At 42.1% G+C, this 22,802-nt stretch overlaps 1 protein-coding gene across 1 annotated transcript; it reads right to left on the bottom strand.

Moving 5' to 3' along the window:
• Window positions 1-3,802: 3,802 nt before the first annotated feature.
• pcsk9 (proprotein convertase subtilisin/kexin type 9) lies at window positions 3,803-20,912 on the bottom strand. The gene is made up of 12 exons (XM_038268684.1): window positions 20,483-20,912; window positions 20,111-20,302; window positions 16,380-16,512; window positions 12,694-12,827; window positions 12,472-12,613; window positions 10,106-10,302; window positions 9,850-10,033; window positions 7,620-7,796; window positions 7,391-7,539; window positions 7,149-7,314; window positions 4,216-4,382; window positions 3,803-4,139 (listed from the first exon to the last, which is right to left on the bottom strand). The coding sequence occupies exons 1-12, from the start codon at window positions 20,663-20,665 to the stop codon at window positions 3,954-3,956; spliced, it is 2,010 nt and encodes a 669-aa protein (XP_038124612.1). The 5' UTR covers window positions 20,666-20,912; the 3' UTR covers window positions 3,803-3,953.
• Window positions 20,913-22,802: the final 1,890 nt, after the last annotated feature.

Raw genomic sequence — 22,802 nt, 5'->3', positions numbered from 1 at the left:
TGCAGCCATGCAAAATGAAGGAGGCGACGTTAGCGCTGCTTTCGAGGAACTCACAGGCGTGAACGGGAACACCTCCACACACGAGCTCCGGGGGGGGGGTTGGTTCAGTATGCACTTTATAGTCCAGCCTAGGCTATTGTGATGTACAGCAGCACGGCTCAGTTCCTCCAGAACAACTTAGTGCTTTTCTCTCCTTTTCTCTTTGTCTTTTTCTTTGCTTTTAACAATGTGCCACTTACTGGAGCCGCTCTCCCTGTGACCTTTGACCCGGAGCCACAGGGACGCCGTGCGTGTGTCAGGATCCACACACATCAGCAGATCTCCAACTAGCAGTGCCATAGTCAGCACTCATCCCAACCCTTCACCCTCGTTTCTAGCGCTGACAGGCAGCCTCATGTGCCCAGTTTCTTTTCATTGCTACGTTTAAATATCTTTGCCACTTTATTATTATTTTTTCCTCTGGATGGATTTCATCTGACAGAGGATCTTCAGCCTTATGCAACCTGATCTGGAAGCGCTCGGATCAGGCAGGCGGGCCATCGGTGCCGACTGAAGGGAAGCTCAGGAGCTCGTCTTTGTTTTTTCTTTCACGTGCCAAGGGATATTTTCACACACATGCACAATAGAAATGACTCATAGTTGCTCACAAACGCACACACACTCCATACATAGTTGTCCCCCCCCTGCTCTGTCGGCCTTCGTTTTGTTTTTTTTAGTCTATCTGCCTTGGTAAACTCTCCCAGGAAAGCTTATCCAACATGTAGCTCTAGTTTCGACTGGAGAGAAACATCCTGGCTGCTGTCGCCTCTCACCCACATCCGTCGGGAGTCTTAAAGTGCCTTAATCTCCCGATGTACCCCGCCCCTCTGCTTCCTCACGTCTTCTGTCACCGTCTGCTTCACCAGCGTCTCCTGCAGGAGCGCACAGGGCTCGTTCATCTCCGTTCTTATCCCGGTGGAACCAAGCATCACCTCTGGGCGTTCTGATGGAGGATCTTTGTGAATGTAGTTGTGTGGAGTGCTGATGGTGGAGGGGGGGGGGGGGGGGGGGGGGGGGGGGGGCTCGTAGGGTGTTGGCCATGGTAACAAATGCTGCCTCTTTTTTCCCTCTGCCTCAGTAGAAATGGATTTGGCCGGTATAGTTTAGAGGAAGTGACGCTTTGACTCACTCAGCTTTAACAGGTCAATGTTTACAGAGCGAGGACCTGCTGTCAGAGGCGGTCCTGACTTCCTGTCGGACTCACCGACGCTCCTCTGACAGCCTAAAGCGAGGAAAACTAAACACTGCTCCAGCCCCTCCCTCCTCCTCGGTCTCATTAGTCGTGAATGTCACGGCGTGCTCTGCGGCACGTTTGCATGTGTGGCGGTGAAGTTTGTGCTTTTTAATCCAGCGTGACAGAACAATGAAATCAGCCCCCTGCGTCTTTTGCTGCGTGATTAGCTATCATTAGCATTTACCGACACAAACCGGGCCGATCTGCGCGGCCGGAGGGCACCGCTCGCAGTGCCAAGCCACCCGTGGCCATGGTAACCCCAGCTGCATCCAGCTGAGCGTTTCTGGTAGGACCGACCCTCCTCCACATGGACACTGCTATCTGAAGACGGGGCGGGGTATTTAAAACAATCGTTTTATTTCTGGGGGGGGGCGAGCGAGTGCGGGGTCGGGACGGGTGGCATCCATACGGGTTTTTACTGTGTTTCAATGATGAAAGTTCACTTCTGACGACGCAGCAATCTGTAATGCATGTTGAAACTCAATTTTAATTTGTACATCAGAGTTTGATTAAGGGGAAATTTGATATAAAATAAACTGCAATGCACAAGCTTTTGTAAATATTGTTTTGGCACATATCTGCACATGGCTCCCATTGTCCTTTGAAAAAAGAAAGAATGACTTTTTCCAAATGTTGGGTTTTTATCTGAAGATATTTGCTCTTTGTTAACTTTGCTAAACAGGTGGAAGAAGATTGATGTAAATCACTGAACTCCATGAAACCAAGTAGAAAGAAAAGCCCTCAGAAGAGAAACGGTCCAAAAAAACTGAATATTTGTCTTTAATCCAGTTAACGAATAATCGATTACTAAATTAGTTGACAATTTTTCAATATTCGATTAATCTAGTTTTTTCAGCCCTACTATGAACATTTGTGAGAGAACATAAGTGAATAAACAGAAATTTCTTATAGAAAGAGGAAAGCAGAGTGAGAAATTATATAAGCAGAATCTGAAATGAAAAAGGGGCGTGGCACATAGGGCTGCAGGTAACAATTATTTTGCAAATCGAATAATCGGCAGATTAATCGATTTTCAGGTAATAATTGGAAAGCCAAAGGTTCCTTAAAGAACACTTTTTACCAAATGAAACCAGGTGAAATCCTATACACTACTGTTTATGCTCTAAAAACATTCTAAATGACTTCGTTTCGAGTAAATTCTGGATGCTACCCACTCAGGACACTTGGAATACATTGGACGAGCAGTATGGAGGAATATTGACACGTTTTTTGTGGACTTTTATGGACCTTTCTGCCTCGGGCGCCATGGACCTCCATTATTTGAATGTCAGCAGACAGCAAGAAGCCTCCCAGATCTCCAGATGCATTTGAGATATCAAAAAAGTACTCCAGAGTGTTGTTCAGCAGGGGGGTGAGTAGAAAATGAAGGCTAATCATGTTTTGGGTGTACTATTCCTTTAACCAGTGAAAAATTCCAGCCAATAGTTTGATTGGAATGCAGGACGAGACCTTATTACCTTTGTAATGTTCCTAAAATAAGGATATTTTGATGGCAAGAATTAACGTCGATGTAAGAACAATATTTGATATTATTTGCTTTTTTTTTTTTGCCAAATCTGGGATCATCCTCATGTCTCTTGTAGCTGCATTCAGCTGAATTCCTCGCACCTGGTACGACATAACCACACCTCCCATGTAAAACTGATAAAGCCATGATGTCAGCTCAATTCTGTCTTCATCGCTTATCCTGGATTTCTAAATTCTCCTTGTGTTCAACAGGCCTCAGGGATGCTTTGCCAGAACCCAAACACCACATCCTGTAAATCATCTTATTCCTGCTATGAGACGCAGTAGTGCAGGGAAGACAATTTAGCATAAACGACTCCTGTTAGCAAACGTTTCAGCAACCTGCAACAGAATTATAAATAAAAGAAGCAAGTTGGTCCAATGGCCTAGTTAAAGTCCAGACCTAAAGTTTAAAAATCAGAGCGGGATAAAATCTCTCTTCCTCTGTTTACCTGAAAAATGAAACGTATCGGTACATTTGTCTGTTTGAAAAAAGAAAGCTTCTGATCTTGGAGAAACGGACAGTTTTCTGCCTCCTAACAGCCTGTTTCTTCATATATTGGTTAAAACACGGTTATAAGAACAAACATGATGCTTTTAGAACTCTTAAAAAAAAAAACTTTGCAGTTATTTTCTGTCATTAATGCATCTGAAACGAAGAATTAATAAAAGAAAATGAACCCAGCTGTAATTTAACTTATCCAGCTGTGATAAAACTGTCCTGCTGAGCCGTCATCAAGATCCTGCTGCGTCCCGTCTGGAAACCATCTCTGCCGGATTCATAAGGTCCTCATTTCTTCTGCAGCTCAACAACTGTAAGTATGGGACTGTATGAATCCGGTTCAGGATCAGTATCCTGTCGACGGATGAGGTGAGAGATTCTGCACGACTGGGAAAAGCTGCCTAGCTGTTGAGCATGGCGGTGGCAGGGTGATGATTTGGGCTTGTTCTGCAGGACGTTTCGAGCCACCAGGCAGCACATCAGGTACATAAGTTGCTGAGTATTATCAGTATGAAGAGTATTTTTATTTTTAAACATGTATATCTCAGATGGTTTAAAAACAGTTAACGAAACGACGTGGAGCGTGTTTTGACCTAATCTACAAGAGGTGCTTCTGAGTCTTTATGGAACATGACAGAGAGACGGCTGTGATCAGTTGGGAGTTGTTGCTGGGGGGTCCGGTGGAGCGATGCGGCAGCAGACGGCCACGCCAGCCGCCTCGACTCGCCCTGTGTTGTGGACGCGGCAGCCGTTGCCTTGAGGGACGGACCCAACAACAGCGGCGTCCTGAGAGACGGCGCTGCAGTCTGTCAAAGTCCAACCTGAAGGACAGGACATCTGAAACCATGACATCCGAGAGTAAGAAGAGACATCTGGGACATGAGGGTTAGATTTCTGCAGTGACGGTAAACACCTGGTCTGCGTCAGACGGCGTTGCTTCCAACAGGTGGCACTGCAGAGTCGGCGCGTGGCAGCAGACTGCGTGGGAAGTGGCCCTGCCCTTCGCCAAGCAGCCCCTCCTGCCTCCATGATGAGGACGGGAGTCAGATAGGATCTCAGTTGTGGACCATGTGGTGCACCCTGAGGAGGAATAAATGTTAATAGGATTTTTTTAAAAGGGTCGGGAGCCCAACGTTCTCACAGCAATCATCTTAACTAAAAAGTCATTTCAGTCTCTGATTAAAAGCCATTGTGGGGGGGGGGGTCTTTAATGACATTTGAAAACCTGTTCTTTACACTTCATACAGTCTGCATTTATGCTGCCCAGGAGTGTTTTTGTTGCCATGGTTTCATAATTGACCTAGAAGCTGCAGTGTTCAGCTGATAGAAAAGCATGCTACATTTAGATGTATTATATATTTATGTTTGCAACACAAGAATATTGGAGTTTGTTTCACTGTGGTTTAAGCTGAACATCTGAATACAGTTTTACATCTTCTGTGCAACTTAAAGACAACCTCATAAAGACGATCATAAAACGAACACACTGCAGCAACTCATTGGGTTTTGATGCGACTGACGTTAAGTAGTGCATAAATGTGCAATTGAAAAAAAAATTTTTTTTTATAATGTGTTGCTAAGGTGAATCTGAGGAGAGTTGCATGCATTTGCTTTCTCTCCTCTGTATGAAGAACATCTATTAGCAGCATCTTGTGATTTTGGGTAATTCTATTCAGTTTATTTCTATAGCTCCAATTCACATCATGTCATCTCAGGTCACTTTCCAGTTCACCAGATCATCCAGTCAGATTGATTCAAAGTTTTCTATCTAAGGAAAACCAGCTGATTGCATCGACTCATTGACTCTTCAGCAATCCCTCACACTAAGCATGCTTGTAGCGACAGTGGAGAGGAAAAACTCCCTTTGAACAGGAAGAAACCTCCAGCGGAACCAGGCTCAGTGTGAGCGGCCATCTGCCAATTAACACAGTGTCTGCCTTAAAGTTTAAAGTTTTGATACTAACTCTGTTCCTTCTGTGGTTTTTCTCCAGACATTACCTTTGAGTCTCCGACTAATAATTGTCTTTTTGACCAGTTTTCCAAATTTCAGCAGTGAATCTCCCCCCAAAGCTGACATGGAGTGAACTGCTAGATCCTTCTGACAAAGATTCATGATAGTTTGAACAGCAACATAAGGAAGCCCAGTGCTACATGAGGCGTTTAATGAGGCACTTTGCCTGATCAGCAGAGCATAAGGCAAAGTCAGCAGCGTTTTTTTCTACATAAAGTTATTTTAAGGCAGGAATAGTAAAATCAACATTAAAGCTAATAGTTTCCATGTGAAGAGGAGAAATAATAATGGACTGATTAGGCTGGTTGTGAGTGAAGTCACATCCACATCATTTGGCTCTTATAAACAGCAGGTGAGTGAATGTAGAGCATAAATAAGAGAAGAAGGATTTCATCACAAAGAATTGGGTTCTATATCATTATTTGCCTGTAATGGAGTTTATTTCCTCATGCATTTGTAATTAATTCAGAAACGCTTTTTCAGAGCTAAACGTAAGCAAACTCTGTAATAATGAAAGAAATGGACACATGGGGGGGTGTTGGCCTGGTGGTCAGAGCAGGGTGCTGTGCTCTGATAAGGTTGACCGTCCAACTGCTCCCCCAGGGGAGGGGTTAAATGCAGAGAGGGAAATTCCCCATAGTGGGAAAATAAAGGGATTTACAAAAAACAAAATAGCGGTTTGTGGTCAGCTTCCCACACTGGAAAAATGATCTAGAAATAAGTAAGCATTTCTTAAATTAAGTGTATTTGCCATTAATTTGAGTAGGGAAATGAGATAGTTTGCCAATGGAATGAGTACTTTTACTTTTAAAATAAGATATTTAGATCATATGCACTTGAAATAAGACAAACCAATTGTTTTTTATTTTAAGTGTAAATTATCTTGTTCCATTGGCAAAATGTCTCTTTTACCTCCTCAATCCAAGAACAAATGCACTTATTTTAAGACAAAATGACTAATCTAGATTTTGATTTTTTTCCAGTGCACAACAGGCATTTCCATCTTATATTTTTTTTGTCCCTTTTTATATAATTAACTGTGTTTGACTCCTGATAAGCACTTCTAACTTGCATATTTCCCTCTAACATTTATCAATTTTTTTAATGTAAAAATTCCATTTTCTGCTTTGCCTTCATGAGATTAATTTAATTAAAATTCTGTGTCTTATTAGGTAAATATACGTAATTAAGGAGTTTTACATATTTTTGACTTCTATAAAATCGGAATTACAACTCAAGAAAAACTGATAAATTCAGCCATAAAACTTAGAGCAATTTCTTTTGAAAAACAAGCATTTAGCAGATGAAAACTTGGATCCTATCTTAATTCCACTGAAGCTCTCACCTTATAGTTTTAAAATAATCAGTAAAAAAGAATTTGTAAAGAAAAAAATGAAATAGATCCAAAGGAGCCATCAGTAACCATGTCTGTTCCAGCGCAGGGGGCCAGGGCACGATCTACAGGGGCACTGGCCCCCTTAGGCCCCCGTCTAGAACCGCCCATGATCAATCAGCGACACACAGGAGCTCTTTCAAGCTGGACACCGTTTCATTCACAACACCTGTCCCATCAACCAGGAATCAGAAAGACTTTAATAATCCCAGGGAGGGATTACTTTAGTTACATTACTCCATCTGTAATAGAGTGACTATAGGACCAGTTTGATAGAACACTATTTTATACAATATATGTAATTAGGGGGTCCCCGCTCCATTGCCATCAGTTGAGGGGCCCGTTAAAGACCCCTGGTCTTTTGCATTAAAGGATTTAAAATTCAAAGAATGAAACTGTAATCTGACCGGCGTGTTTGCATCACTACCTGCATGTTGCTTACCTGTGAGGTGATGCTGTGGGCCTGCACACTGAGCGTCCTGCCCTGGCTCAGGACTAGCGTGGGCCTGATACCGCAGGCCGCTAACGGCACAGCAGCGGGCCACAGCATACACACCGGTTCCTGCCGGTCCATTGAAAGCCGTGCACTCCATGCGCCCCCTGCTCTCCTGCGAACGCAGAGATGCAGCTTTAACCTGTGGAGCTTGTTGAGTTTCTGGAGGTTTGGTCGCTGACAGAACTCACAGTGACGGTTTCTCCCACACGAGCGCCATCAGGAGCATAGCTGCTGCAGCCCATCAGTTCCTCCCCAACGCGGCAGCGGCTCACAGCCGTGTCTGCACCGGACGAGCCTGACCTCTCTGACCACACAGAACGGCAGACCAGTTCGCCATCTGCTTGGAAGAAATCATTCCAGGATCAGTGACCTGTACAAGTGATACGTGTGCAAAGCCGAGGTTAGGAAGTCACTGACTTGGCGTCGGGTCGTCGGCAGAAGGCATGGCTGCCACCAGGTTAGGAGTAGTGAGACGATGCGTTTCAGAAAGAGGCAGGAAGTTTATTGTGTCACTAATGGAATAATGCAACATGGTGTGCAGGACCTGCAGAGGAGACGCCTTCTGATTGGAGGACAGGATCACAGCGGCAATACCTGCACACAGTGGTGGAAAGGAACACAGTAGATTTACTTGATTACATTTTTTTTTTGAGTATCTTTACCTGAGAATATTTTTGGGGTGGGTACGTATAACTTTAACTCCTCATTTCTAGGAAGCTGGCTCTTACTCGTTCCTTTAGGCTCAGCTTAGCTTTTTAATCTGCTGTTGCTGTTTTTCTTTCTTGAAAGGTCAAAGTTCATCCTTACAGATATAGTGAAGGATGTTCTTTTTCTGGGTGGATCATCAAAATAAGTGGTCCTCCTAAGTGTCAATCATTCTGGTGATACGTCTACGCTCGCCCCCATTTTCCCTTACCATCGGTGAGTCTGACATAGTGGAAAAATTGCAAATTTTGTTTCGGAAAGTCAGCTAGTATGATCGATGCAAACAGCAACTATTAAACACAGGGTGCATGAGCAAAAATGGGCTCGTGCACGCTCTCGCACGTGTTTAATAGGCGTTCCCTCTTGGGACTGGGTGCAGGGTTGTGCATGTGCATTTCTTTTTTTTTTTTTAAGTGGAGAGGGCAGATCTTTTTCAAAAATTCGCAAAAATCCTCCACTGTACCTTTAAGAGCAGGTATCCTGGATGTTTAAGTTATCTCACTTTTTCAGCACAGCAGGGTCAAACGGCTCATTAGTAGAGTTTAAATAAAATGCTGCTGTCATTTTGCACCTTTACTGTTGCTGCTATTTACAGTTTATTGGTCATTTATCCGTCTTTTATTAACTACATTTATATTCAAAACATCTTTATAGAATTACTGTAAAGTATTTATATTTTTTGTTTTAATCTTTCTTCACTTTATTGTTATTTTTTTTAATATAACCTTTAATATCTATACTTGTGTGGCCGTTTCATATTGTCGGTTGCTTTGCCGCCTTTACAATTACCTTTCCTCATTGTGGGACAATAAAGGGACTTTTGAATCCACTGGACTTTGTTTCCAAGTTTGAAGACATTTCACTTCTTATCCAGGAAGCTTTTTCAGTTCAAAATGTCTGGATTATCTCTGAGTTTAAAAACCTTCCTGGATGGGAAGTGAAATGTCTTCAAACTTGGAAACAGTCCAGTCCATTCATGTGAATGTGCTTTACTGGAGGCATCCATGTTTGTCAAAGAACACTACTGCCACCTACTGGTTAGTGACATTGTCACGGTGCGGTATCGGCTGTTGATCAAGTCCCAGTGCTGTATCTGGTGTTTGTCACAACGCGCTATTATCCAAGTCATCTTGAAAACATTCTTCTTCCAAATGTTGGCTACATATTACGGGTTTTTTCTCTGGCCAGAAGTTCGATGGCAAATCCTCCCTCTTCAAGTTGGCGATCCAACGACCAACCCGTCCGTGGAGGATCAGGAATCAGAAAGGTGGAATAACTCTTTTTTTTTTTTCACTTTTACCCGATGTATTCCAGCATCCAGCTGCCATGCACGTGGGCATTGTCAGTTTCACTATAGCTCTGGTGAATTTCAATGGTGAAGTCCTCTGGAAATCTTCAATAATTGTTGTTGATTGCAGATGTGTCTAGTAGTTCCCATTGATTTAGCTTGTAAAGCGGGGAGAATGGCGCTAGGCTTACCGCACCGTGACGTCACTGCTGGAAGATGGCAGGAGGGAGGGGCTACTATATTTGGCCAAAATCGGTCGCTCCAAGACTCAGTGATCGCAACGAAAGTTATTGTTTTTACTTATTTTACTGATTAACGCTAAATTCATTAAATCACTGCAAATGTATTAGTTTTAGGTATTAAAATTGATGCATTGATCAATCCTTGCTGACCAGACTTTTCCTTTAATATAGCATATAATCAAATTAGCTGTCCTAATTTTTTTGTGGCATTTCTCTGCTGAAGTTCTTTAAACTTGGTGAATTGGTGAAAGCAACTTTTACGTGTAGTTGCCTAAGATTAGCCTGTATCTATATTTTTTCTCCAGTACTATAGTTGAGTACCTCATTCATCACTGCCTGCACACAGACAGACAAAGCAGTGCACTATAAACCAGTTGTGTTTGTTACTGCGGCTGTTTGTGACGGGGCATACCGGCGGCATGAGCGGCAGCCTGCGAGGTACCGCTCTGTGAGGTGAAGCAGGTGCTGCAGTCACTGCTGGCACTGATGATGTCATCACCAGGTGCAAACAGATCAACGCAAGGACCAAAGTTGGTGCCGCCTGCTCCTTGTGACATGAGCTGGTCAGCTGAGTTAACGGCTCCAACTGTGATGACCTGCAATGACAGACGAGCGTTAGAAGTCGATGTCCAACCTGATGAAGTTGCCTTTAAATGTTCCTGATCAACCTCTGGTTCTGAAGCCGGCGAATAGAGGCAAGCGTCTTCTCTGTAGTTCCCCGCAGCGGCGATGACAACGGCTCCATGAGCCACCAACTGTCTGCATGCAGTGTTCAATGAGCGGCTGAAGCCACCAATGAAAGGCAGCAGGACAACTGCTGCATCCACAGGGCGGGCCAGTAAGGTTGCCCGAATATATTCCAACCCTGAACAGGAAGTGAAGAAAACAGCAGGCATCAGTGTTTACACGACTTATTAAGTTATTCATACTTCTTATCCTGAGCTATCTCTATAGTTCTGCTGCTATAGGCTTAGACTGCTGGAGGACAGAGGGACCCCTTTTTCATCATTCTGCTTCATTCTATCTCTATTCTCCCACTCTGCAGAATCTGTTAGTTCAATCTCTAACGTTCTGCTCTCTCTGCTTTTTCTCATAGTAGCTTCATCTGGTCTGTTCCTGTTTGGCTGTGACTCCATCCTGGAGAGAAATATCAGCTGTGCTGCTGCCATCAACACCTTTGTTTCTAGATGTTGGAGCTTGGCCTGTTTTTCAGTGTAGTCCTGTTTCTCTGACAGAAAACTAGAAAACTTTGAATCAATCTGACTGGATGATCTGGTGAACCTGAGATGACTTGTTGTGAATTGGCACTATAGAAATAAATAAATTGAATTAAACTTTTTCAAACTTGTCTAATATCTGAGTCAATAGTTTGTGAAAACAGCTGCATGTCATTGTTATTCTATGTTAACACCGGATACGCTTTGTGCAGCAAAAAAGCTCCAGCTGCTTCATTTTGATGCACATTTACTGCTATTAAGCAGTAAAGTGTGTCCAGATGCATCTGATGCTTCTGCAGCTTTGCTATATTTGCTGTGATCAGTGGGTAAAATGTAGTTTTAATATATACTTTAATGAGAAATTACGCATTAAAACATCATCTATGCAGTCAGTTCATCAGGGTTACCATCCTGCCTTCAAACATTATTTGGCTGTCGGACCGAATTAACATTAAATTAACATTTTAAGTTAATATAGGCGTGAATAAACTGTTTCAGAGGAGTGATCATAGCGCTCTGCATCAGTAGTGCTGCGTCTGACTCCCTGCCAGCTCCCAGATCAGCTTCTCTGATTGGTTGATGTGGCGCGTTCAGCAGCTAAAGTAAAATTTTTCCCGCACTGCTGCTGCCTCTGAAGCTCATCCCGCGCCTCATGAGGCGCTGCCTCAGCGCTGCTTCAGCTGCTTAGATGCGTCAAGACACGCTGCTCCTGCTGCTTGAAACGCGCCGCAGGACCTTGATGCACCTTGATGCACATCAACCATTGACTTTGCATGTAAACCAGCTGCTACTGCTTCAATCGCATCGCGCGCGGTGTGAAGGCAGCATTAGACATTTCTTCATCATCTTTCTTCCCCACATTCATCTTTATGAAATAACTCAGATTAAGAGCATCAATAAGCAGCCATAAAACCTTCCTGGCGTCTCAGTTAGATGGGGTGTCAGCCAGTCCAGTAAGGCTTAGTGCTGTCAGGTCTAAAACAGACCGACCAATCAAAACATTGGGGGCGGGCCCATAATGCAATATAAATATATGGTTACATTTCTGGCTGCTGTTGGAGCTTTTCTTCTTTTAAAGGATGTTTTTGCATCACATGCGTAGCTATCTGATTGGCTCTGTTTACACTGACTCTGTCTGTCCCGCCTTTGAAACTAGGCTCAACCTGCTCCTTTCCAGACTAATATGCTGTGGACAGACTCTAACTGAGCCATAATTAATAATACAGAAGTATTCTTTAATCTAACATGTCTCTATAAGCGGTTATAAAACTTTTGCTGTATTTAACAGGTTTTCTTCTAAGATTTTCCTGAATTTAATTGGCTTCATTTTCCAGTCTACTCTGACCAGCTTCTCTGCCCTTTCTTCAGAAAAGCATGATTCTACCACCACCGTGTTTTACCATTAGAACGGTGAGTTAAAAGATATTATTTACAGTGTTGTTTTTTCCTTTGCACATAGTCCTGAGCAAACCAGATTATTTTAGTCTCCTCTCACCAGAACACCCTCTGCAACACCATCTTCCTCCAGTCATCTCTAGCAAACCTGATGCTTCACAGAATAGCTGTATTCTTCTGCCTGCAGTTGCTGTCAACTTTAAGGAATTAAACTAAAAAAACATTTAAAAACTATTCTTCTCAGATTATAAAGTTGCAAAAAAGATGATCATTTTCCCTCCACATCAAAATGATGCCCTAGTTTCATTGTTCTGAGATCTACATTTCCAATAATACTGAGGTCTGTGGCTGCAATGTGAAAACATTCAGGCGGTTTTTTATTTCAAATTAGATCTTATTTTATGTGAACAATCTTGTCCTACCTGATAGACCTCCGGAGACTGATCCTTTACCCTGACAGTTGAGCACACGGACCAGGTTCAAGCTGGCCCCTCGAGCGACACCAGAGTCCGATCCGGTCACCACGCCAGCCAAGTGTGTGCCGTGACCTTTGCAGTGGCTGGCCTGTAAGAAGGAGAGCGAGAAGCTGAGCTGATGGCAGAGATCTGTATGAACGCTTTGCTATCAAGCTGCTGTTAACAAACCTGCCTATGAACTCTGACTCCATCCTCTTCAGGGACGCTGTTAAAGTCTGTAATAAGAACTCGTCCTTCAACCTCTCTGTGGGAGCTCTGCACACTGCCATCCATTAGGTACACCTCCGCCATCCCTCCATCATCTGCAGACGAGCATATGTGCAAAAGGCAGGGGGCCTTATGTCAGTGGTGCATGCAGATAGTTTAGAGCTTTGCTGCTTAGAGGATTGAAATCCACAGAGGATAGAAAGATGCTATCTGTTAAAATAAGCCATTTTTATTTTTTCTTATTGATTTCAACTCAAACCCTTCCACCCAAATTTAAACAAATTAGTTAGAAAAAACTGCACAAAAATAATTTGGTTACATAATTCTGCATCTCCACCACATTAAACTCATATTAAACAGGAATCAGTTTTTAAACATAATATCATTTAGATTCTTCTAAATTAAATCCCTAAATAAGGACTGACAGGCTTCTCTTCGGTAACGAGAAATAAAGTCCTTAAACAACGTCTGACTGATATTACTGACAAAAGCCATCAGTAGGAGGAGAGTATCAAAGACAAATGCATTGGATGAACCATGTGAAGGTCATCACCAAGTGGAGAAAATATGATGCAACAGTGATTTAAGAGATTTTATGGATTTTAGGAACACTTTATTTACACAATTCAAACAATAGAATAATTGATGATCTTTGCTTCTTCCATTTCCATACATTTTCATCAGCTATCTACGGTGAGAGGCGGGGTCCACCATGGACAGGTCTCCTAATTCTTTCAATGTATGTAATATTTTGAACAAGTACAATCTTTTAAATTTTGAAAATTGTATAGATTTTAAGTATGTATGCTTCATTTATAAAGCGCTACATGGACTAGCCCCGCCTCCTGTGTCTACTCAGTTCAAACCTAAGACTTGAAGTGGCCTGAGAAGCAGGGCCTCCTCCAAAGGAGACTGTGAGGTTCCTCACAGAAGAACAACTTTTGGTCAGAACACTCTCTCTGTGAGAGCCTCTAACATCTGGAACAGTCTTCCTCTGCACATACGGGAGAGCCCTACACTGATCAGCTTTAGAGCTCAACTCAAACTACAGATGAAAACAAACCAGTCATGTAACCACTAAACTCTGAACATTTCCTTGTGATGCTTATATTGTATATTATATGTTCTTTCTTATGTATTTGCCTGCCTAGGGACTACGGATGGAAACTAGCTTTGTAGCTATAATCCGGCATATTTACATTTGTTTTTATACTGATGTTCATTCATTTGCTTTGTCCCTATTCAAATAAATAAATAGATAAAAATAAAATACAGTCCATCGCAGGGCAACACAGAGACAAACAGGACAAACAACCATCCACACACTCACACCTAAGGAGGATTTAGAGAAGCCAATTAACCTAACAGTCATGTTTTTAGACTGTAGGAGGAAGCTGGAGTACCCAGAAAGAACCCATGCATGCTCAGGGAGAACATGCAGACTCCATGCAGAAATACCCCGGGCTGGGACTCAAACCCAGATCTTCTTACTGCATCTAGCAGTGCTACCCACTGCTACCTGCAGCCATCTTTGCTTCACTGAATAAAACATTTTCAAAGTCGGGCCTTTGGCTTATTTTTCCTATTCTGGCAAACTCCTCCTATAAAAAGATTTTTGTAAAAACCGTCCAAAAAGACTAAACACACAAATTAAAATGCCCAAAACACCCCGATTAATAACCGATAAAACCCAGTTTGCGGCGATGGTGCTGTGTGAAACCCTCCATTGGAGATCAGCAGTTGGGTTTTTGATTGGAGGATTGAATAAAGTCCTCTGCTGAGGTGGTTTATCCTGAAGTTTTTCAGTCCAGATGCAGACCGGCCGCTTCTGAAAGTGTTTTTGGTTGATTGCGTTTGTGCAGCTGTGGTAAAGAGCTTCCTGGTCCATATTGGATGAAACATTTCCCTGTGGGTCCATTCCACAGATGTGGAACACTCAGAGCTGATATTATTTGTAGATTATAAATCTGATCAAGGCGTTAGTTGTTGCCATGTGGCTGAGTTGTTCAGTAGGATCCATCCTCAAAGCAGAGTTATTGTTTATTTGCTGTAATAGATTCAAACTTAAATCTTCTATTCTATAGTGAGAGTGAAGAGAATTGTATTTTAATGTTAAATAAAGATCAAAATATCTTTCCTTATATTATTGTGGTATTTTTAACACAAAGTTCTTTGCAGGTGGTGAATTGGTAGCAGAGCTGTTCTGTGAAACAAAACATCAGGTGGTTTCTGAAAGTCACAAAGTTCTTTAAAATTAATCTGAAAATTATACAGAAATGCACTGATGAATACTTTTAAATACACGTACTTTTAAATACTTTAGTAATTTTAAAAGTGAATTCTTCAATACTTTAACTCTAGTAATATTTGACTATGAGCATCACTACTTTTACTCATGTTTTAATGTTGTTTACTTCGTCCACCGCTGAATATAAGTAGAAATCTGGTCAGAAAGGCTTTTATAAGCCCCACAGAGATTTAAAGGGGCTTTAAGAATTTTTTGAGAGTTGAGAAAACAGATGCTGATATCAAATCTACAGCTTTAACAAAGTATTAGTCTCAGGCTGTTTTTCAGTGAAGTCCTGTTTCTCTGATTGTGACTAGCTGGATGTGGCTCGTCTCTGCTGGCTCGTCTGCCTCACTGTGTGTTTCATGGATGGGGCCGCCTTTTACAGCTGCCTTTTGTATCTATGCTTGTTTTTCTATGTCTGCTTCTGTCTCCTTGAACCCCAGTGGGCCTCAGCAGATGGCCGCTCACACTGAGCCTGGTTCTGTTGGAGGTTTCTTCCTGTTCAAAGGGAGTTTTTCCTCTCCACTGTCGCTACAAGCATGCTTAGTGTGAGGGATTGCTGAAGAGTCAATGAGTCGATGCAATCAGCTAGTTTTCCTTAGATAGAAAACTTTGAATCAATCTGACTGGATGATCTGGTGAACTGGAAAGTGCCTTGAGATGATATATGTGGTGCTATAGAAATAAACTGAATAGAATTGAGGTTATAAAAAAACATACATTTTCGTTGTAAGTGTTAAAATTCAAACATATTAGTGGATTTGGCTTTTTTTTAACGGAGACCTGACTAAATCCTGTATTCTTTTAATATCCACTGGATGTATGCTGGTTTTGTTCAGTTGTAAAAACTGTTAGAACAGGAGACGTACAGATTTACAGTTTTAAAGCTAAAATATCTTTAAAAACGAGGTTTTAAAGCTGTTTTTTCGTTTCGTTTGTAACAATCCAAGTTGCTTACCTACTGAGCAGAGCTGTGGCTGACGTGTGAAATAGAAGCTGGGCTTTGCTGTGAGATGCACTGTGCTGCATTATAGGCTCAGATAAAATACCTGTCATCTGTGGTCATCTGAGGTCCAGGGTTGCCATGGTAATAAGAAATGCCAAGGGATGTCTGTGTAATTTTAATCGGATTAAGTCGAAGGCATTTCTGAAAGTCTGGTTATTACATTTTCAGGACAAGTAAGACCTAAAGAAAGTGTTATAAGAGCAATCAGAAGAGGTTTCTTCAAATCCCCGGTTTAAGCAGCAGAGCAGCCAATAATAGTATTCGGGGGGGGGGGGGGGGGGGGGGGGTGCTGGGGGGCTGTTTTTCTCTGAATGATGATAAGTTTATTTAGTGGAAACAATGCAGACTCACTTGGAGGCAGGTAGGTCCCATTTACAGAGATGCCAGCATGCGGCCGCAGTAATCGCTGCAGGTTCCATGGGGCGCTCTGAGCAAAGATGGATGAGTCTTCCTCTATGTAATGGACATGAGGAAGCTTCACAGCCTGACAAGGACACAACAACAATAAGGTCAAGATAACAAATCAAGTCACGTTTCTTCAATCAGATGTTAACAGATTTATAAAAAAAAAAAACAGGCAAGCAGGACATAAACCATAAAATTAATTTTATGCTAAAACACTAAAAAAGCTTACATGGAGCCCATTAAAGGTACTTATGCTCCATCCGCGATGATCAATACTGAGAAACAAGAGGCACAAACATTTTTATATATTTTCTATCGAGGAAATGTTCATCCATCTATAATTGCTTGTCCTTGCAGGGTTGCCCTGCAGCCATGTCCAAGAGCAGGGCCACGCAAAGCAAACTGCTGCTTAGGGCCCTGGAGCAACTATAGGGGCCCCCAGAGCAAGTAAAAAAAGCTTTGTATTATTTTTATTTTTTTCACTCTTTGCATATAAAGGATTTTTTTTAGTTGTAGAAACAAAAACACATAAATCCATGATAAATTTGTAATTTTTTAATGTTCTGCTTCTGGGGGTCAGTTTGTTGCAGAGACGAGGATCAGTGTAAACTTCTTAGAGATAAAGTTCTCTGATAGTTAATGGAGGTCATTTCTCTGTCTGTTTATACCAACAGGTTTATTTGGTTCAGGGCTTTGTTTCTATTTATGATCAGGTGAATGTAGTTAGTCAGGAAAATGTTTTTTTTGATTTGGTTGATGTTAACTAGTCTCTTTTGTGTGTATTTGGTTGATTTGTTTATTGTTTTTTGTCAAATTGTCTGAAAAGTTGTCCAAAATAAATTCCTATTCATTCATTCATTGATAGTGATTGAAGCTCGTTAGCTACGGATGGAAAACTTTCCAGACCCCCTTAACGCACAGATGACCCCCACTGGAACTGCAGTTTAGCTGTGAATGTGACTCATGTGGCCATTAGATTTGCTATTGTGTTCTCATGGATAACTTTGCAGCCAGGAGGCAGAGGTTTTAAAGAACAGATGGAGGATTGAGGAAGACCAGAGTAACATGTTGCATTCCTGAATTCTCCCGAGCGGGTCACGACTTTACACGAGTGAATAAAGTGAATGTGATTGGTCAATTATCGAGGGGGCGGGATTGTTGTGGTGGAAGGTTCACAAGCTTTTTGGTTGTAGCCGGTTTGTCGAAAGCATCTTGCTAACCAGTTAGCAACTTAGTGCTAGTAGGTTCCCAATGGGAAATTCCATTGGGACCAAGTAGCACTAAATTGGTGCGGAAACATGCAAGAGGAGGAGAGTTTAGTGTCGGAGGTCGTGGATGAGTCTCCTCCGTCATCCATTTTTTATTTAGAGGAGGAAAGCGGGGACAAAGATGTTGTGGAAGAGGACGCCAGGGCGGCAGAAGCTTGGTTTGGTGTAGAAGGCTTCCAGCCGTACATGTTTGAGCCCTTGCCTCGCAACGCTGCCAGTTCTGTTAGCTCTACGCCTGCCGAAGACACAGACGTCCATCCCCGTGAACACTGGGACGCAACTCAATGGGAAAGGAAAGGATTCTGGTTTCAACCGTTGCGTATATTAGCTGCGACATATGAATCAAGATGCTATGATTGAAAACATTTGATTGACAGATGACCGTTGATATATGATTGGCTGAATTTAGGTGTTCAGGCTGACGTAGAACTAACTGGCCTGCAGAAGATAAGGAACAAAAAAAAGATTTTCAGATAGGATTTTGTTTTAGATAATAAAATTTTCTAACTTTTGGGACAATATGGTCTGATAAAGAGTACATTTATATACATTTATTTATTTTATATACATTTATTTATATACAAGCCAGAATGATTTGACATTTAAATATGAATCCCCTATGACTTGTGTATATTATTGCATTTTTTTTGTTTGTTTTTTCTTGAAATTTATATTACATTATATATATATATATATATATATATATATATATATATATATATATATATATATATATATATATAGAGGCTCTGAAGCATTTAATGCAGGTCCAGCAGCTTCTTCCCCACCGCCATCAGACCGCTGAACTGTTCGATAAACTCTAAATCACGTCACAGACTCTGCATCACGCTGATAACACCAAACCACAAATACTGCATATTTACACCATTTATATTTATTGCTCTGAACTTCCATATCAATGTGTTTTTTTGCACCATGTTTTTTCTCCCAACACTGTTTACATTTGATCACTTTAAGAAATCTTAAAGGAATAGTACACCCAAAACATGATTAGCCTTCATTTTCTACTCACCCCCATGCTGAACGACACTCTGGAGTACTTTTTTGATATCTCAAATGCATCTGGAGATCTGGGAGGCTTCTTGCTGTCTGCTGACTTTCAAATAATGGAGGTCTATGGCGCCCGAGACAGAAAGGTCCATTAAAGTCCACAAAAAACGTGTCAATATTCCTCCATACTGCTCGTCCAATGTATTCCAAGTGTCCTGAGTGGGTAGCGTCCAAAATTTACTCGAAACAAAGTCATTTAGAATGTTTTTAGAGCATAAACAGTAGTGTATAGGATTTCCTGAAAGTGCGCACACGCGCGCTCACGACGCTACGGAAGCCGGCAGACCAAACCAGACGAAAGTGCGCATTCAGCGTCTGCTCTGCCGATAATGCAAGCGTAGAAGAAGAAATGTGCTGTTTACCTGTGCAAAGAAAGAAACAACGAAAGAAAAATGTCTGAGGACTTCAGTGTTGAGGAAGAGCATGAGTTCTTTGCCGAGCTGAATGCGCACTTTCATCTGGTTTGGTCTGCCGCGGTTTCCGTAGCGTCGTGAACGCGCTTTTAGGAAATCCTATACACTATTCTGTTTATGCTCTAAAAACATTCTAAATGACTTCGTTTCGAGTAAATTATGGACGCTACCCACTCAGGACACTTGGAATACATTGGATGAGCAGTATGGAGGAATATTGACACGTTTTTTGTGGACTTTTATGGACCTTTCTGCCTCGGGCACCATAGACCTCCATTATTTGAATGTCAGCAGACAGCAAGAAGCCTCCCAGATCTCCAGATGCATTTGAGATATCAAAAAAGTACTCCAGAGTGTTGCTCAGCATGGGGGTGAGTAGAAAATGAAGGCTAATCATGTTTTGGGTGTACTATTCCTTTAATTTACTGTTTGGAAAGATGTACTAAACGAAATTGTACTAAAAGTGGTCTTAGTCTAAGTGAGTCTTTTTCTCTGAAACTTGCATTACTGCCTCTGAAGGGAGAAGGTAATATTCCTGCTGTAAGGATCCCTCAGTTTCAAGCCTATTTTTCATCATCTGTTGAAGTTTTACGCAGAAACACATCAGTTCTCCCTTTCAGTTTGCTGTTTGATATTCCAAACATTTCACCTCCTGGTTTAATTTTGCTTTTAGTTATTTTGCCTTTGGGGAGTAAAATGGCCACAGTGTTCATTACCCCTCATGTCAGACCATCTGAAATAACACTTAAGAAATCTTATTTTTATTCTTACTTCTTGTAAATCACTTCTATTGTTTATTGTGATGACTCCACTAAGTGCCATCATATAGTCTCATTGACACGCAGAACTTTGACTTCTAAGACTGTTTCAATATCTAGAATCTCTTTTCTTTTTTATGGTTATTGCTGTAAGGTTGAGCATTTACCAGGTTAAGTGCGTCATGGCTCATTTTGACCAGGAAGCCTTGCAAAACTCCAGAGTAGGTGTGCAGGATCTCCAAAGGGAAGCCTCCTCTGGCTGCTCTGGCTCGCAGCCTCCTGATGGTCCTCTGGACCTGAGACTCGTGCGTCCCTCGGTGCAGGACGACCACATACTGACCGGGGATCCGCCAAGCCGCCTGCAGGGCAGCGGAGGAAACATACAGCAGATGGTAAACAGCTGACCTGCTTCTCAGGATGCGAATAGAAATGATAACTGGAAGATGTTAACATGCATCTGCTGTTTTTAATCATCAGATGTGCCTGACCTCTGCGTCATAGGGGGAGTTTAAAGCCCTGCAGTTTTGAGCGCTCCTTACCTTGTTGCACTTGAAGAACTGTGCGCTTGGCGCGTCTCCAGCCTCAGCCTGCAGTCCGTCATCGAGGATCATCTCCAGGATCATGTCGTCTTCCTCCGTGTGATCCTGCGCGCATACGACCAAAGATGCGCACAAGCACAGCGCACAGCCGATCCATCCAGAAATGGGACACATTTTACGCATCTGGGATTTTTTTATTTTAACTCCGGATAAATATTAAAATAAAGAACTAATGAGAGTTTTTCATCCAGTCTGACTTCTACAGATGTTTGGGGTTTTTGTGTCTCCAGCTGCTGCGGGTCCCGCGTGCCACAGCCTGAATCAGCCTCAGACCATCTGCTCTGATTTACAAGGAGCAGAAAAAATCCAAGAATTGATTGTTATTATTTAAGGCGGGGACTGGTGACGTTTCCGCGGCTCACGCCACCGCTTTAGTATCGAATGATTGTCTCCGTTAAAGCAGCTCTTTCTGTGGAGGAGTCATGTTTCACGCTCTGCCGGATGATTGCATGTCAATCAGAGGAAAACTTCCCTCAGGGAACCTCTGATGCTGCTGCTGCTGCTGATCAACTCACAGCAGAACTTTGGACATTTTATCATATTACAGCTTTTAAAAGTAGAATTGTGTATTTTTTAGATGTTTAGAGCTTGTAGCTGTTCTTAGTGTGGAACAGGTGGTAAACTTTCCTCTGATGAGTTTGGGATAAATAAACACAAACCTTCATATGTGAAGTGAAAGAGAAACGAAATGTTGGTTTCATTTTTTTCCTCAAAAAACAATCTTAGAATTATATTGTGCAAATGTTTATAGCCCCTCCTTTACTCTTATAACCCTAAATACAAGTTAGTGCAACATTAGTGAACAACTGGCAGTGTGGAAACTATTCAGTCTACCATTTATGGAAGAAGGAAGTTTGAAATATATGATTTAACCCTTTAATCAGATGAGACTAAAATGCAGGGGCGGATTTAGGAAATGTGGGGTCCTAGGCAAAGACAGGCAGGGGGCCCTCTGAACTGAGGAGACAACACATCAAACAGCCCCATTCTACAGATAGAGAAATGTTAATAGAATAGACATCCATTATCTGTTCTAGGTTGTGTCCCTCTCTTCTTGTCCCTTTTCTTCTTGTTTTCCTCTCTATGTTTTGTACTCAGCTGACTTTTCATGCTGTCTCTAAAGGAATGAAAGATTTTTTCCAAGCACTAAGCTCACTTAGCTGATTGCTCCTTCCTGTGTTTCCAAAAAGGCCAAAGTAAATAACCCAGTCCTTCTTTTCACTGTAGACAAGCCATGATCTGCTTCTCTGTTCTCCATTTTTCATTTGGATGAAATAATAGCTGCATGAATCATGACAGCAGACAAGATAGAGGAGAGCAGGAGGCGGGGTTACCAATCTACTCGCTCTGGAGAGCAGAGTTCGCTGCTTTTAGATGTTGTCTCCAAAGTCTCCAGTAGCAGAAAAAAGTCTCTAGATTTGGCGCTAGGAGCTTTTTAGAAATCAAAGTGCTAGAGGGGTCTGAAAAGTGGCTAAATATAGCGACTAAAGCGCTAAGTTGGCAACACTGCTCTTTGCATGGTTTGTTTTCAAATGGTTTGCTGCTGTCTGTTTGGACCTTTCTGAACATGTGCAGCAAATGGACTGATCCAATATGGTGGACACTGAAGGGGGGGGGGCTGAGACACACTTAATATTATCAGCGTTCTGATGGCATTTTAGCCAAAGGATTTTTATGAAAAATATAATTAATGTGCACAAATAAGGAATAGTTGTATTATCCATACATGGAAGCAGAGTTTAATGGGGCCCCCAGGAACTTGGGGCCCTAGGCACCTGCCGAGTATTGCCTAATGCTAAATCCCCCCGCTGCTAAGATGCAACTTCTTGTGCACATGGATAAGGCTGTATATGCTGTGTTTTGACTCCAAACAGAGCACCTTAGGATGCACTTTGGCTCGCAAAGAGACACTTTAGCCCCGATTTGGTTCCATAGATGGTAGTTTAGCACATATTTTTCAACAATTGGGCCACAAGGTGGGGGGGCGATCATCCCCTGCCTGTGCATGCAACATATAATGATGGAAAGCTGACACTGCATGTCACCTGGAACATGTCATTGCATAAAACATCATGGAGGCAGCATGATACTGTGGAGACGCTTTTTATGCAGCAAGGGGAGAAAGATGATGAGTAAATGAATGATGCTAAAAACCAGATTAACCTAAAATAACTTAAAGGTTGCAACAGGCTTAGCACTGTAACCAGCATGATGACACTAAGCATACATTTACAGATTGGAAGGAAAGGTTTAGATCAAA

Source organism: Cyprinodon tularosa, unplaced genomic scaffold (genome assembly GCF_016077235.1).
Source record: "Cyprinodon tularosa strain WSP-4 unplaced genomic scaffold, ASM1607723v1 ctg119, whole genome shotgun sequence".
NCBI lineage: Eukaryota > Metazoa > Chordata > Actinopteri > Cyprinodontiformes > Cyprinodontidae > Cyprinodon > Cyprinodon tularosa.
This window is presented reverse-complemented; position numbering and strand designations above follow the sequence as displayed.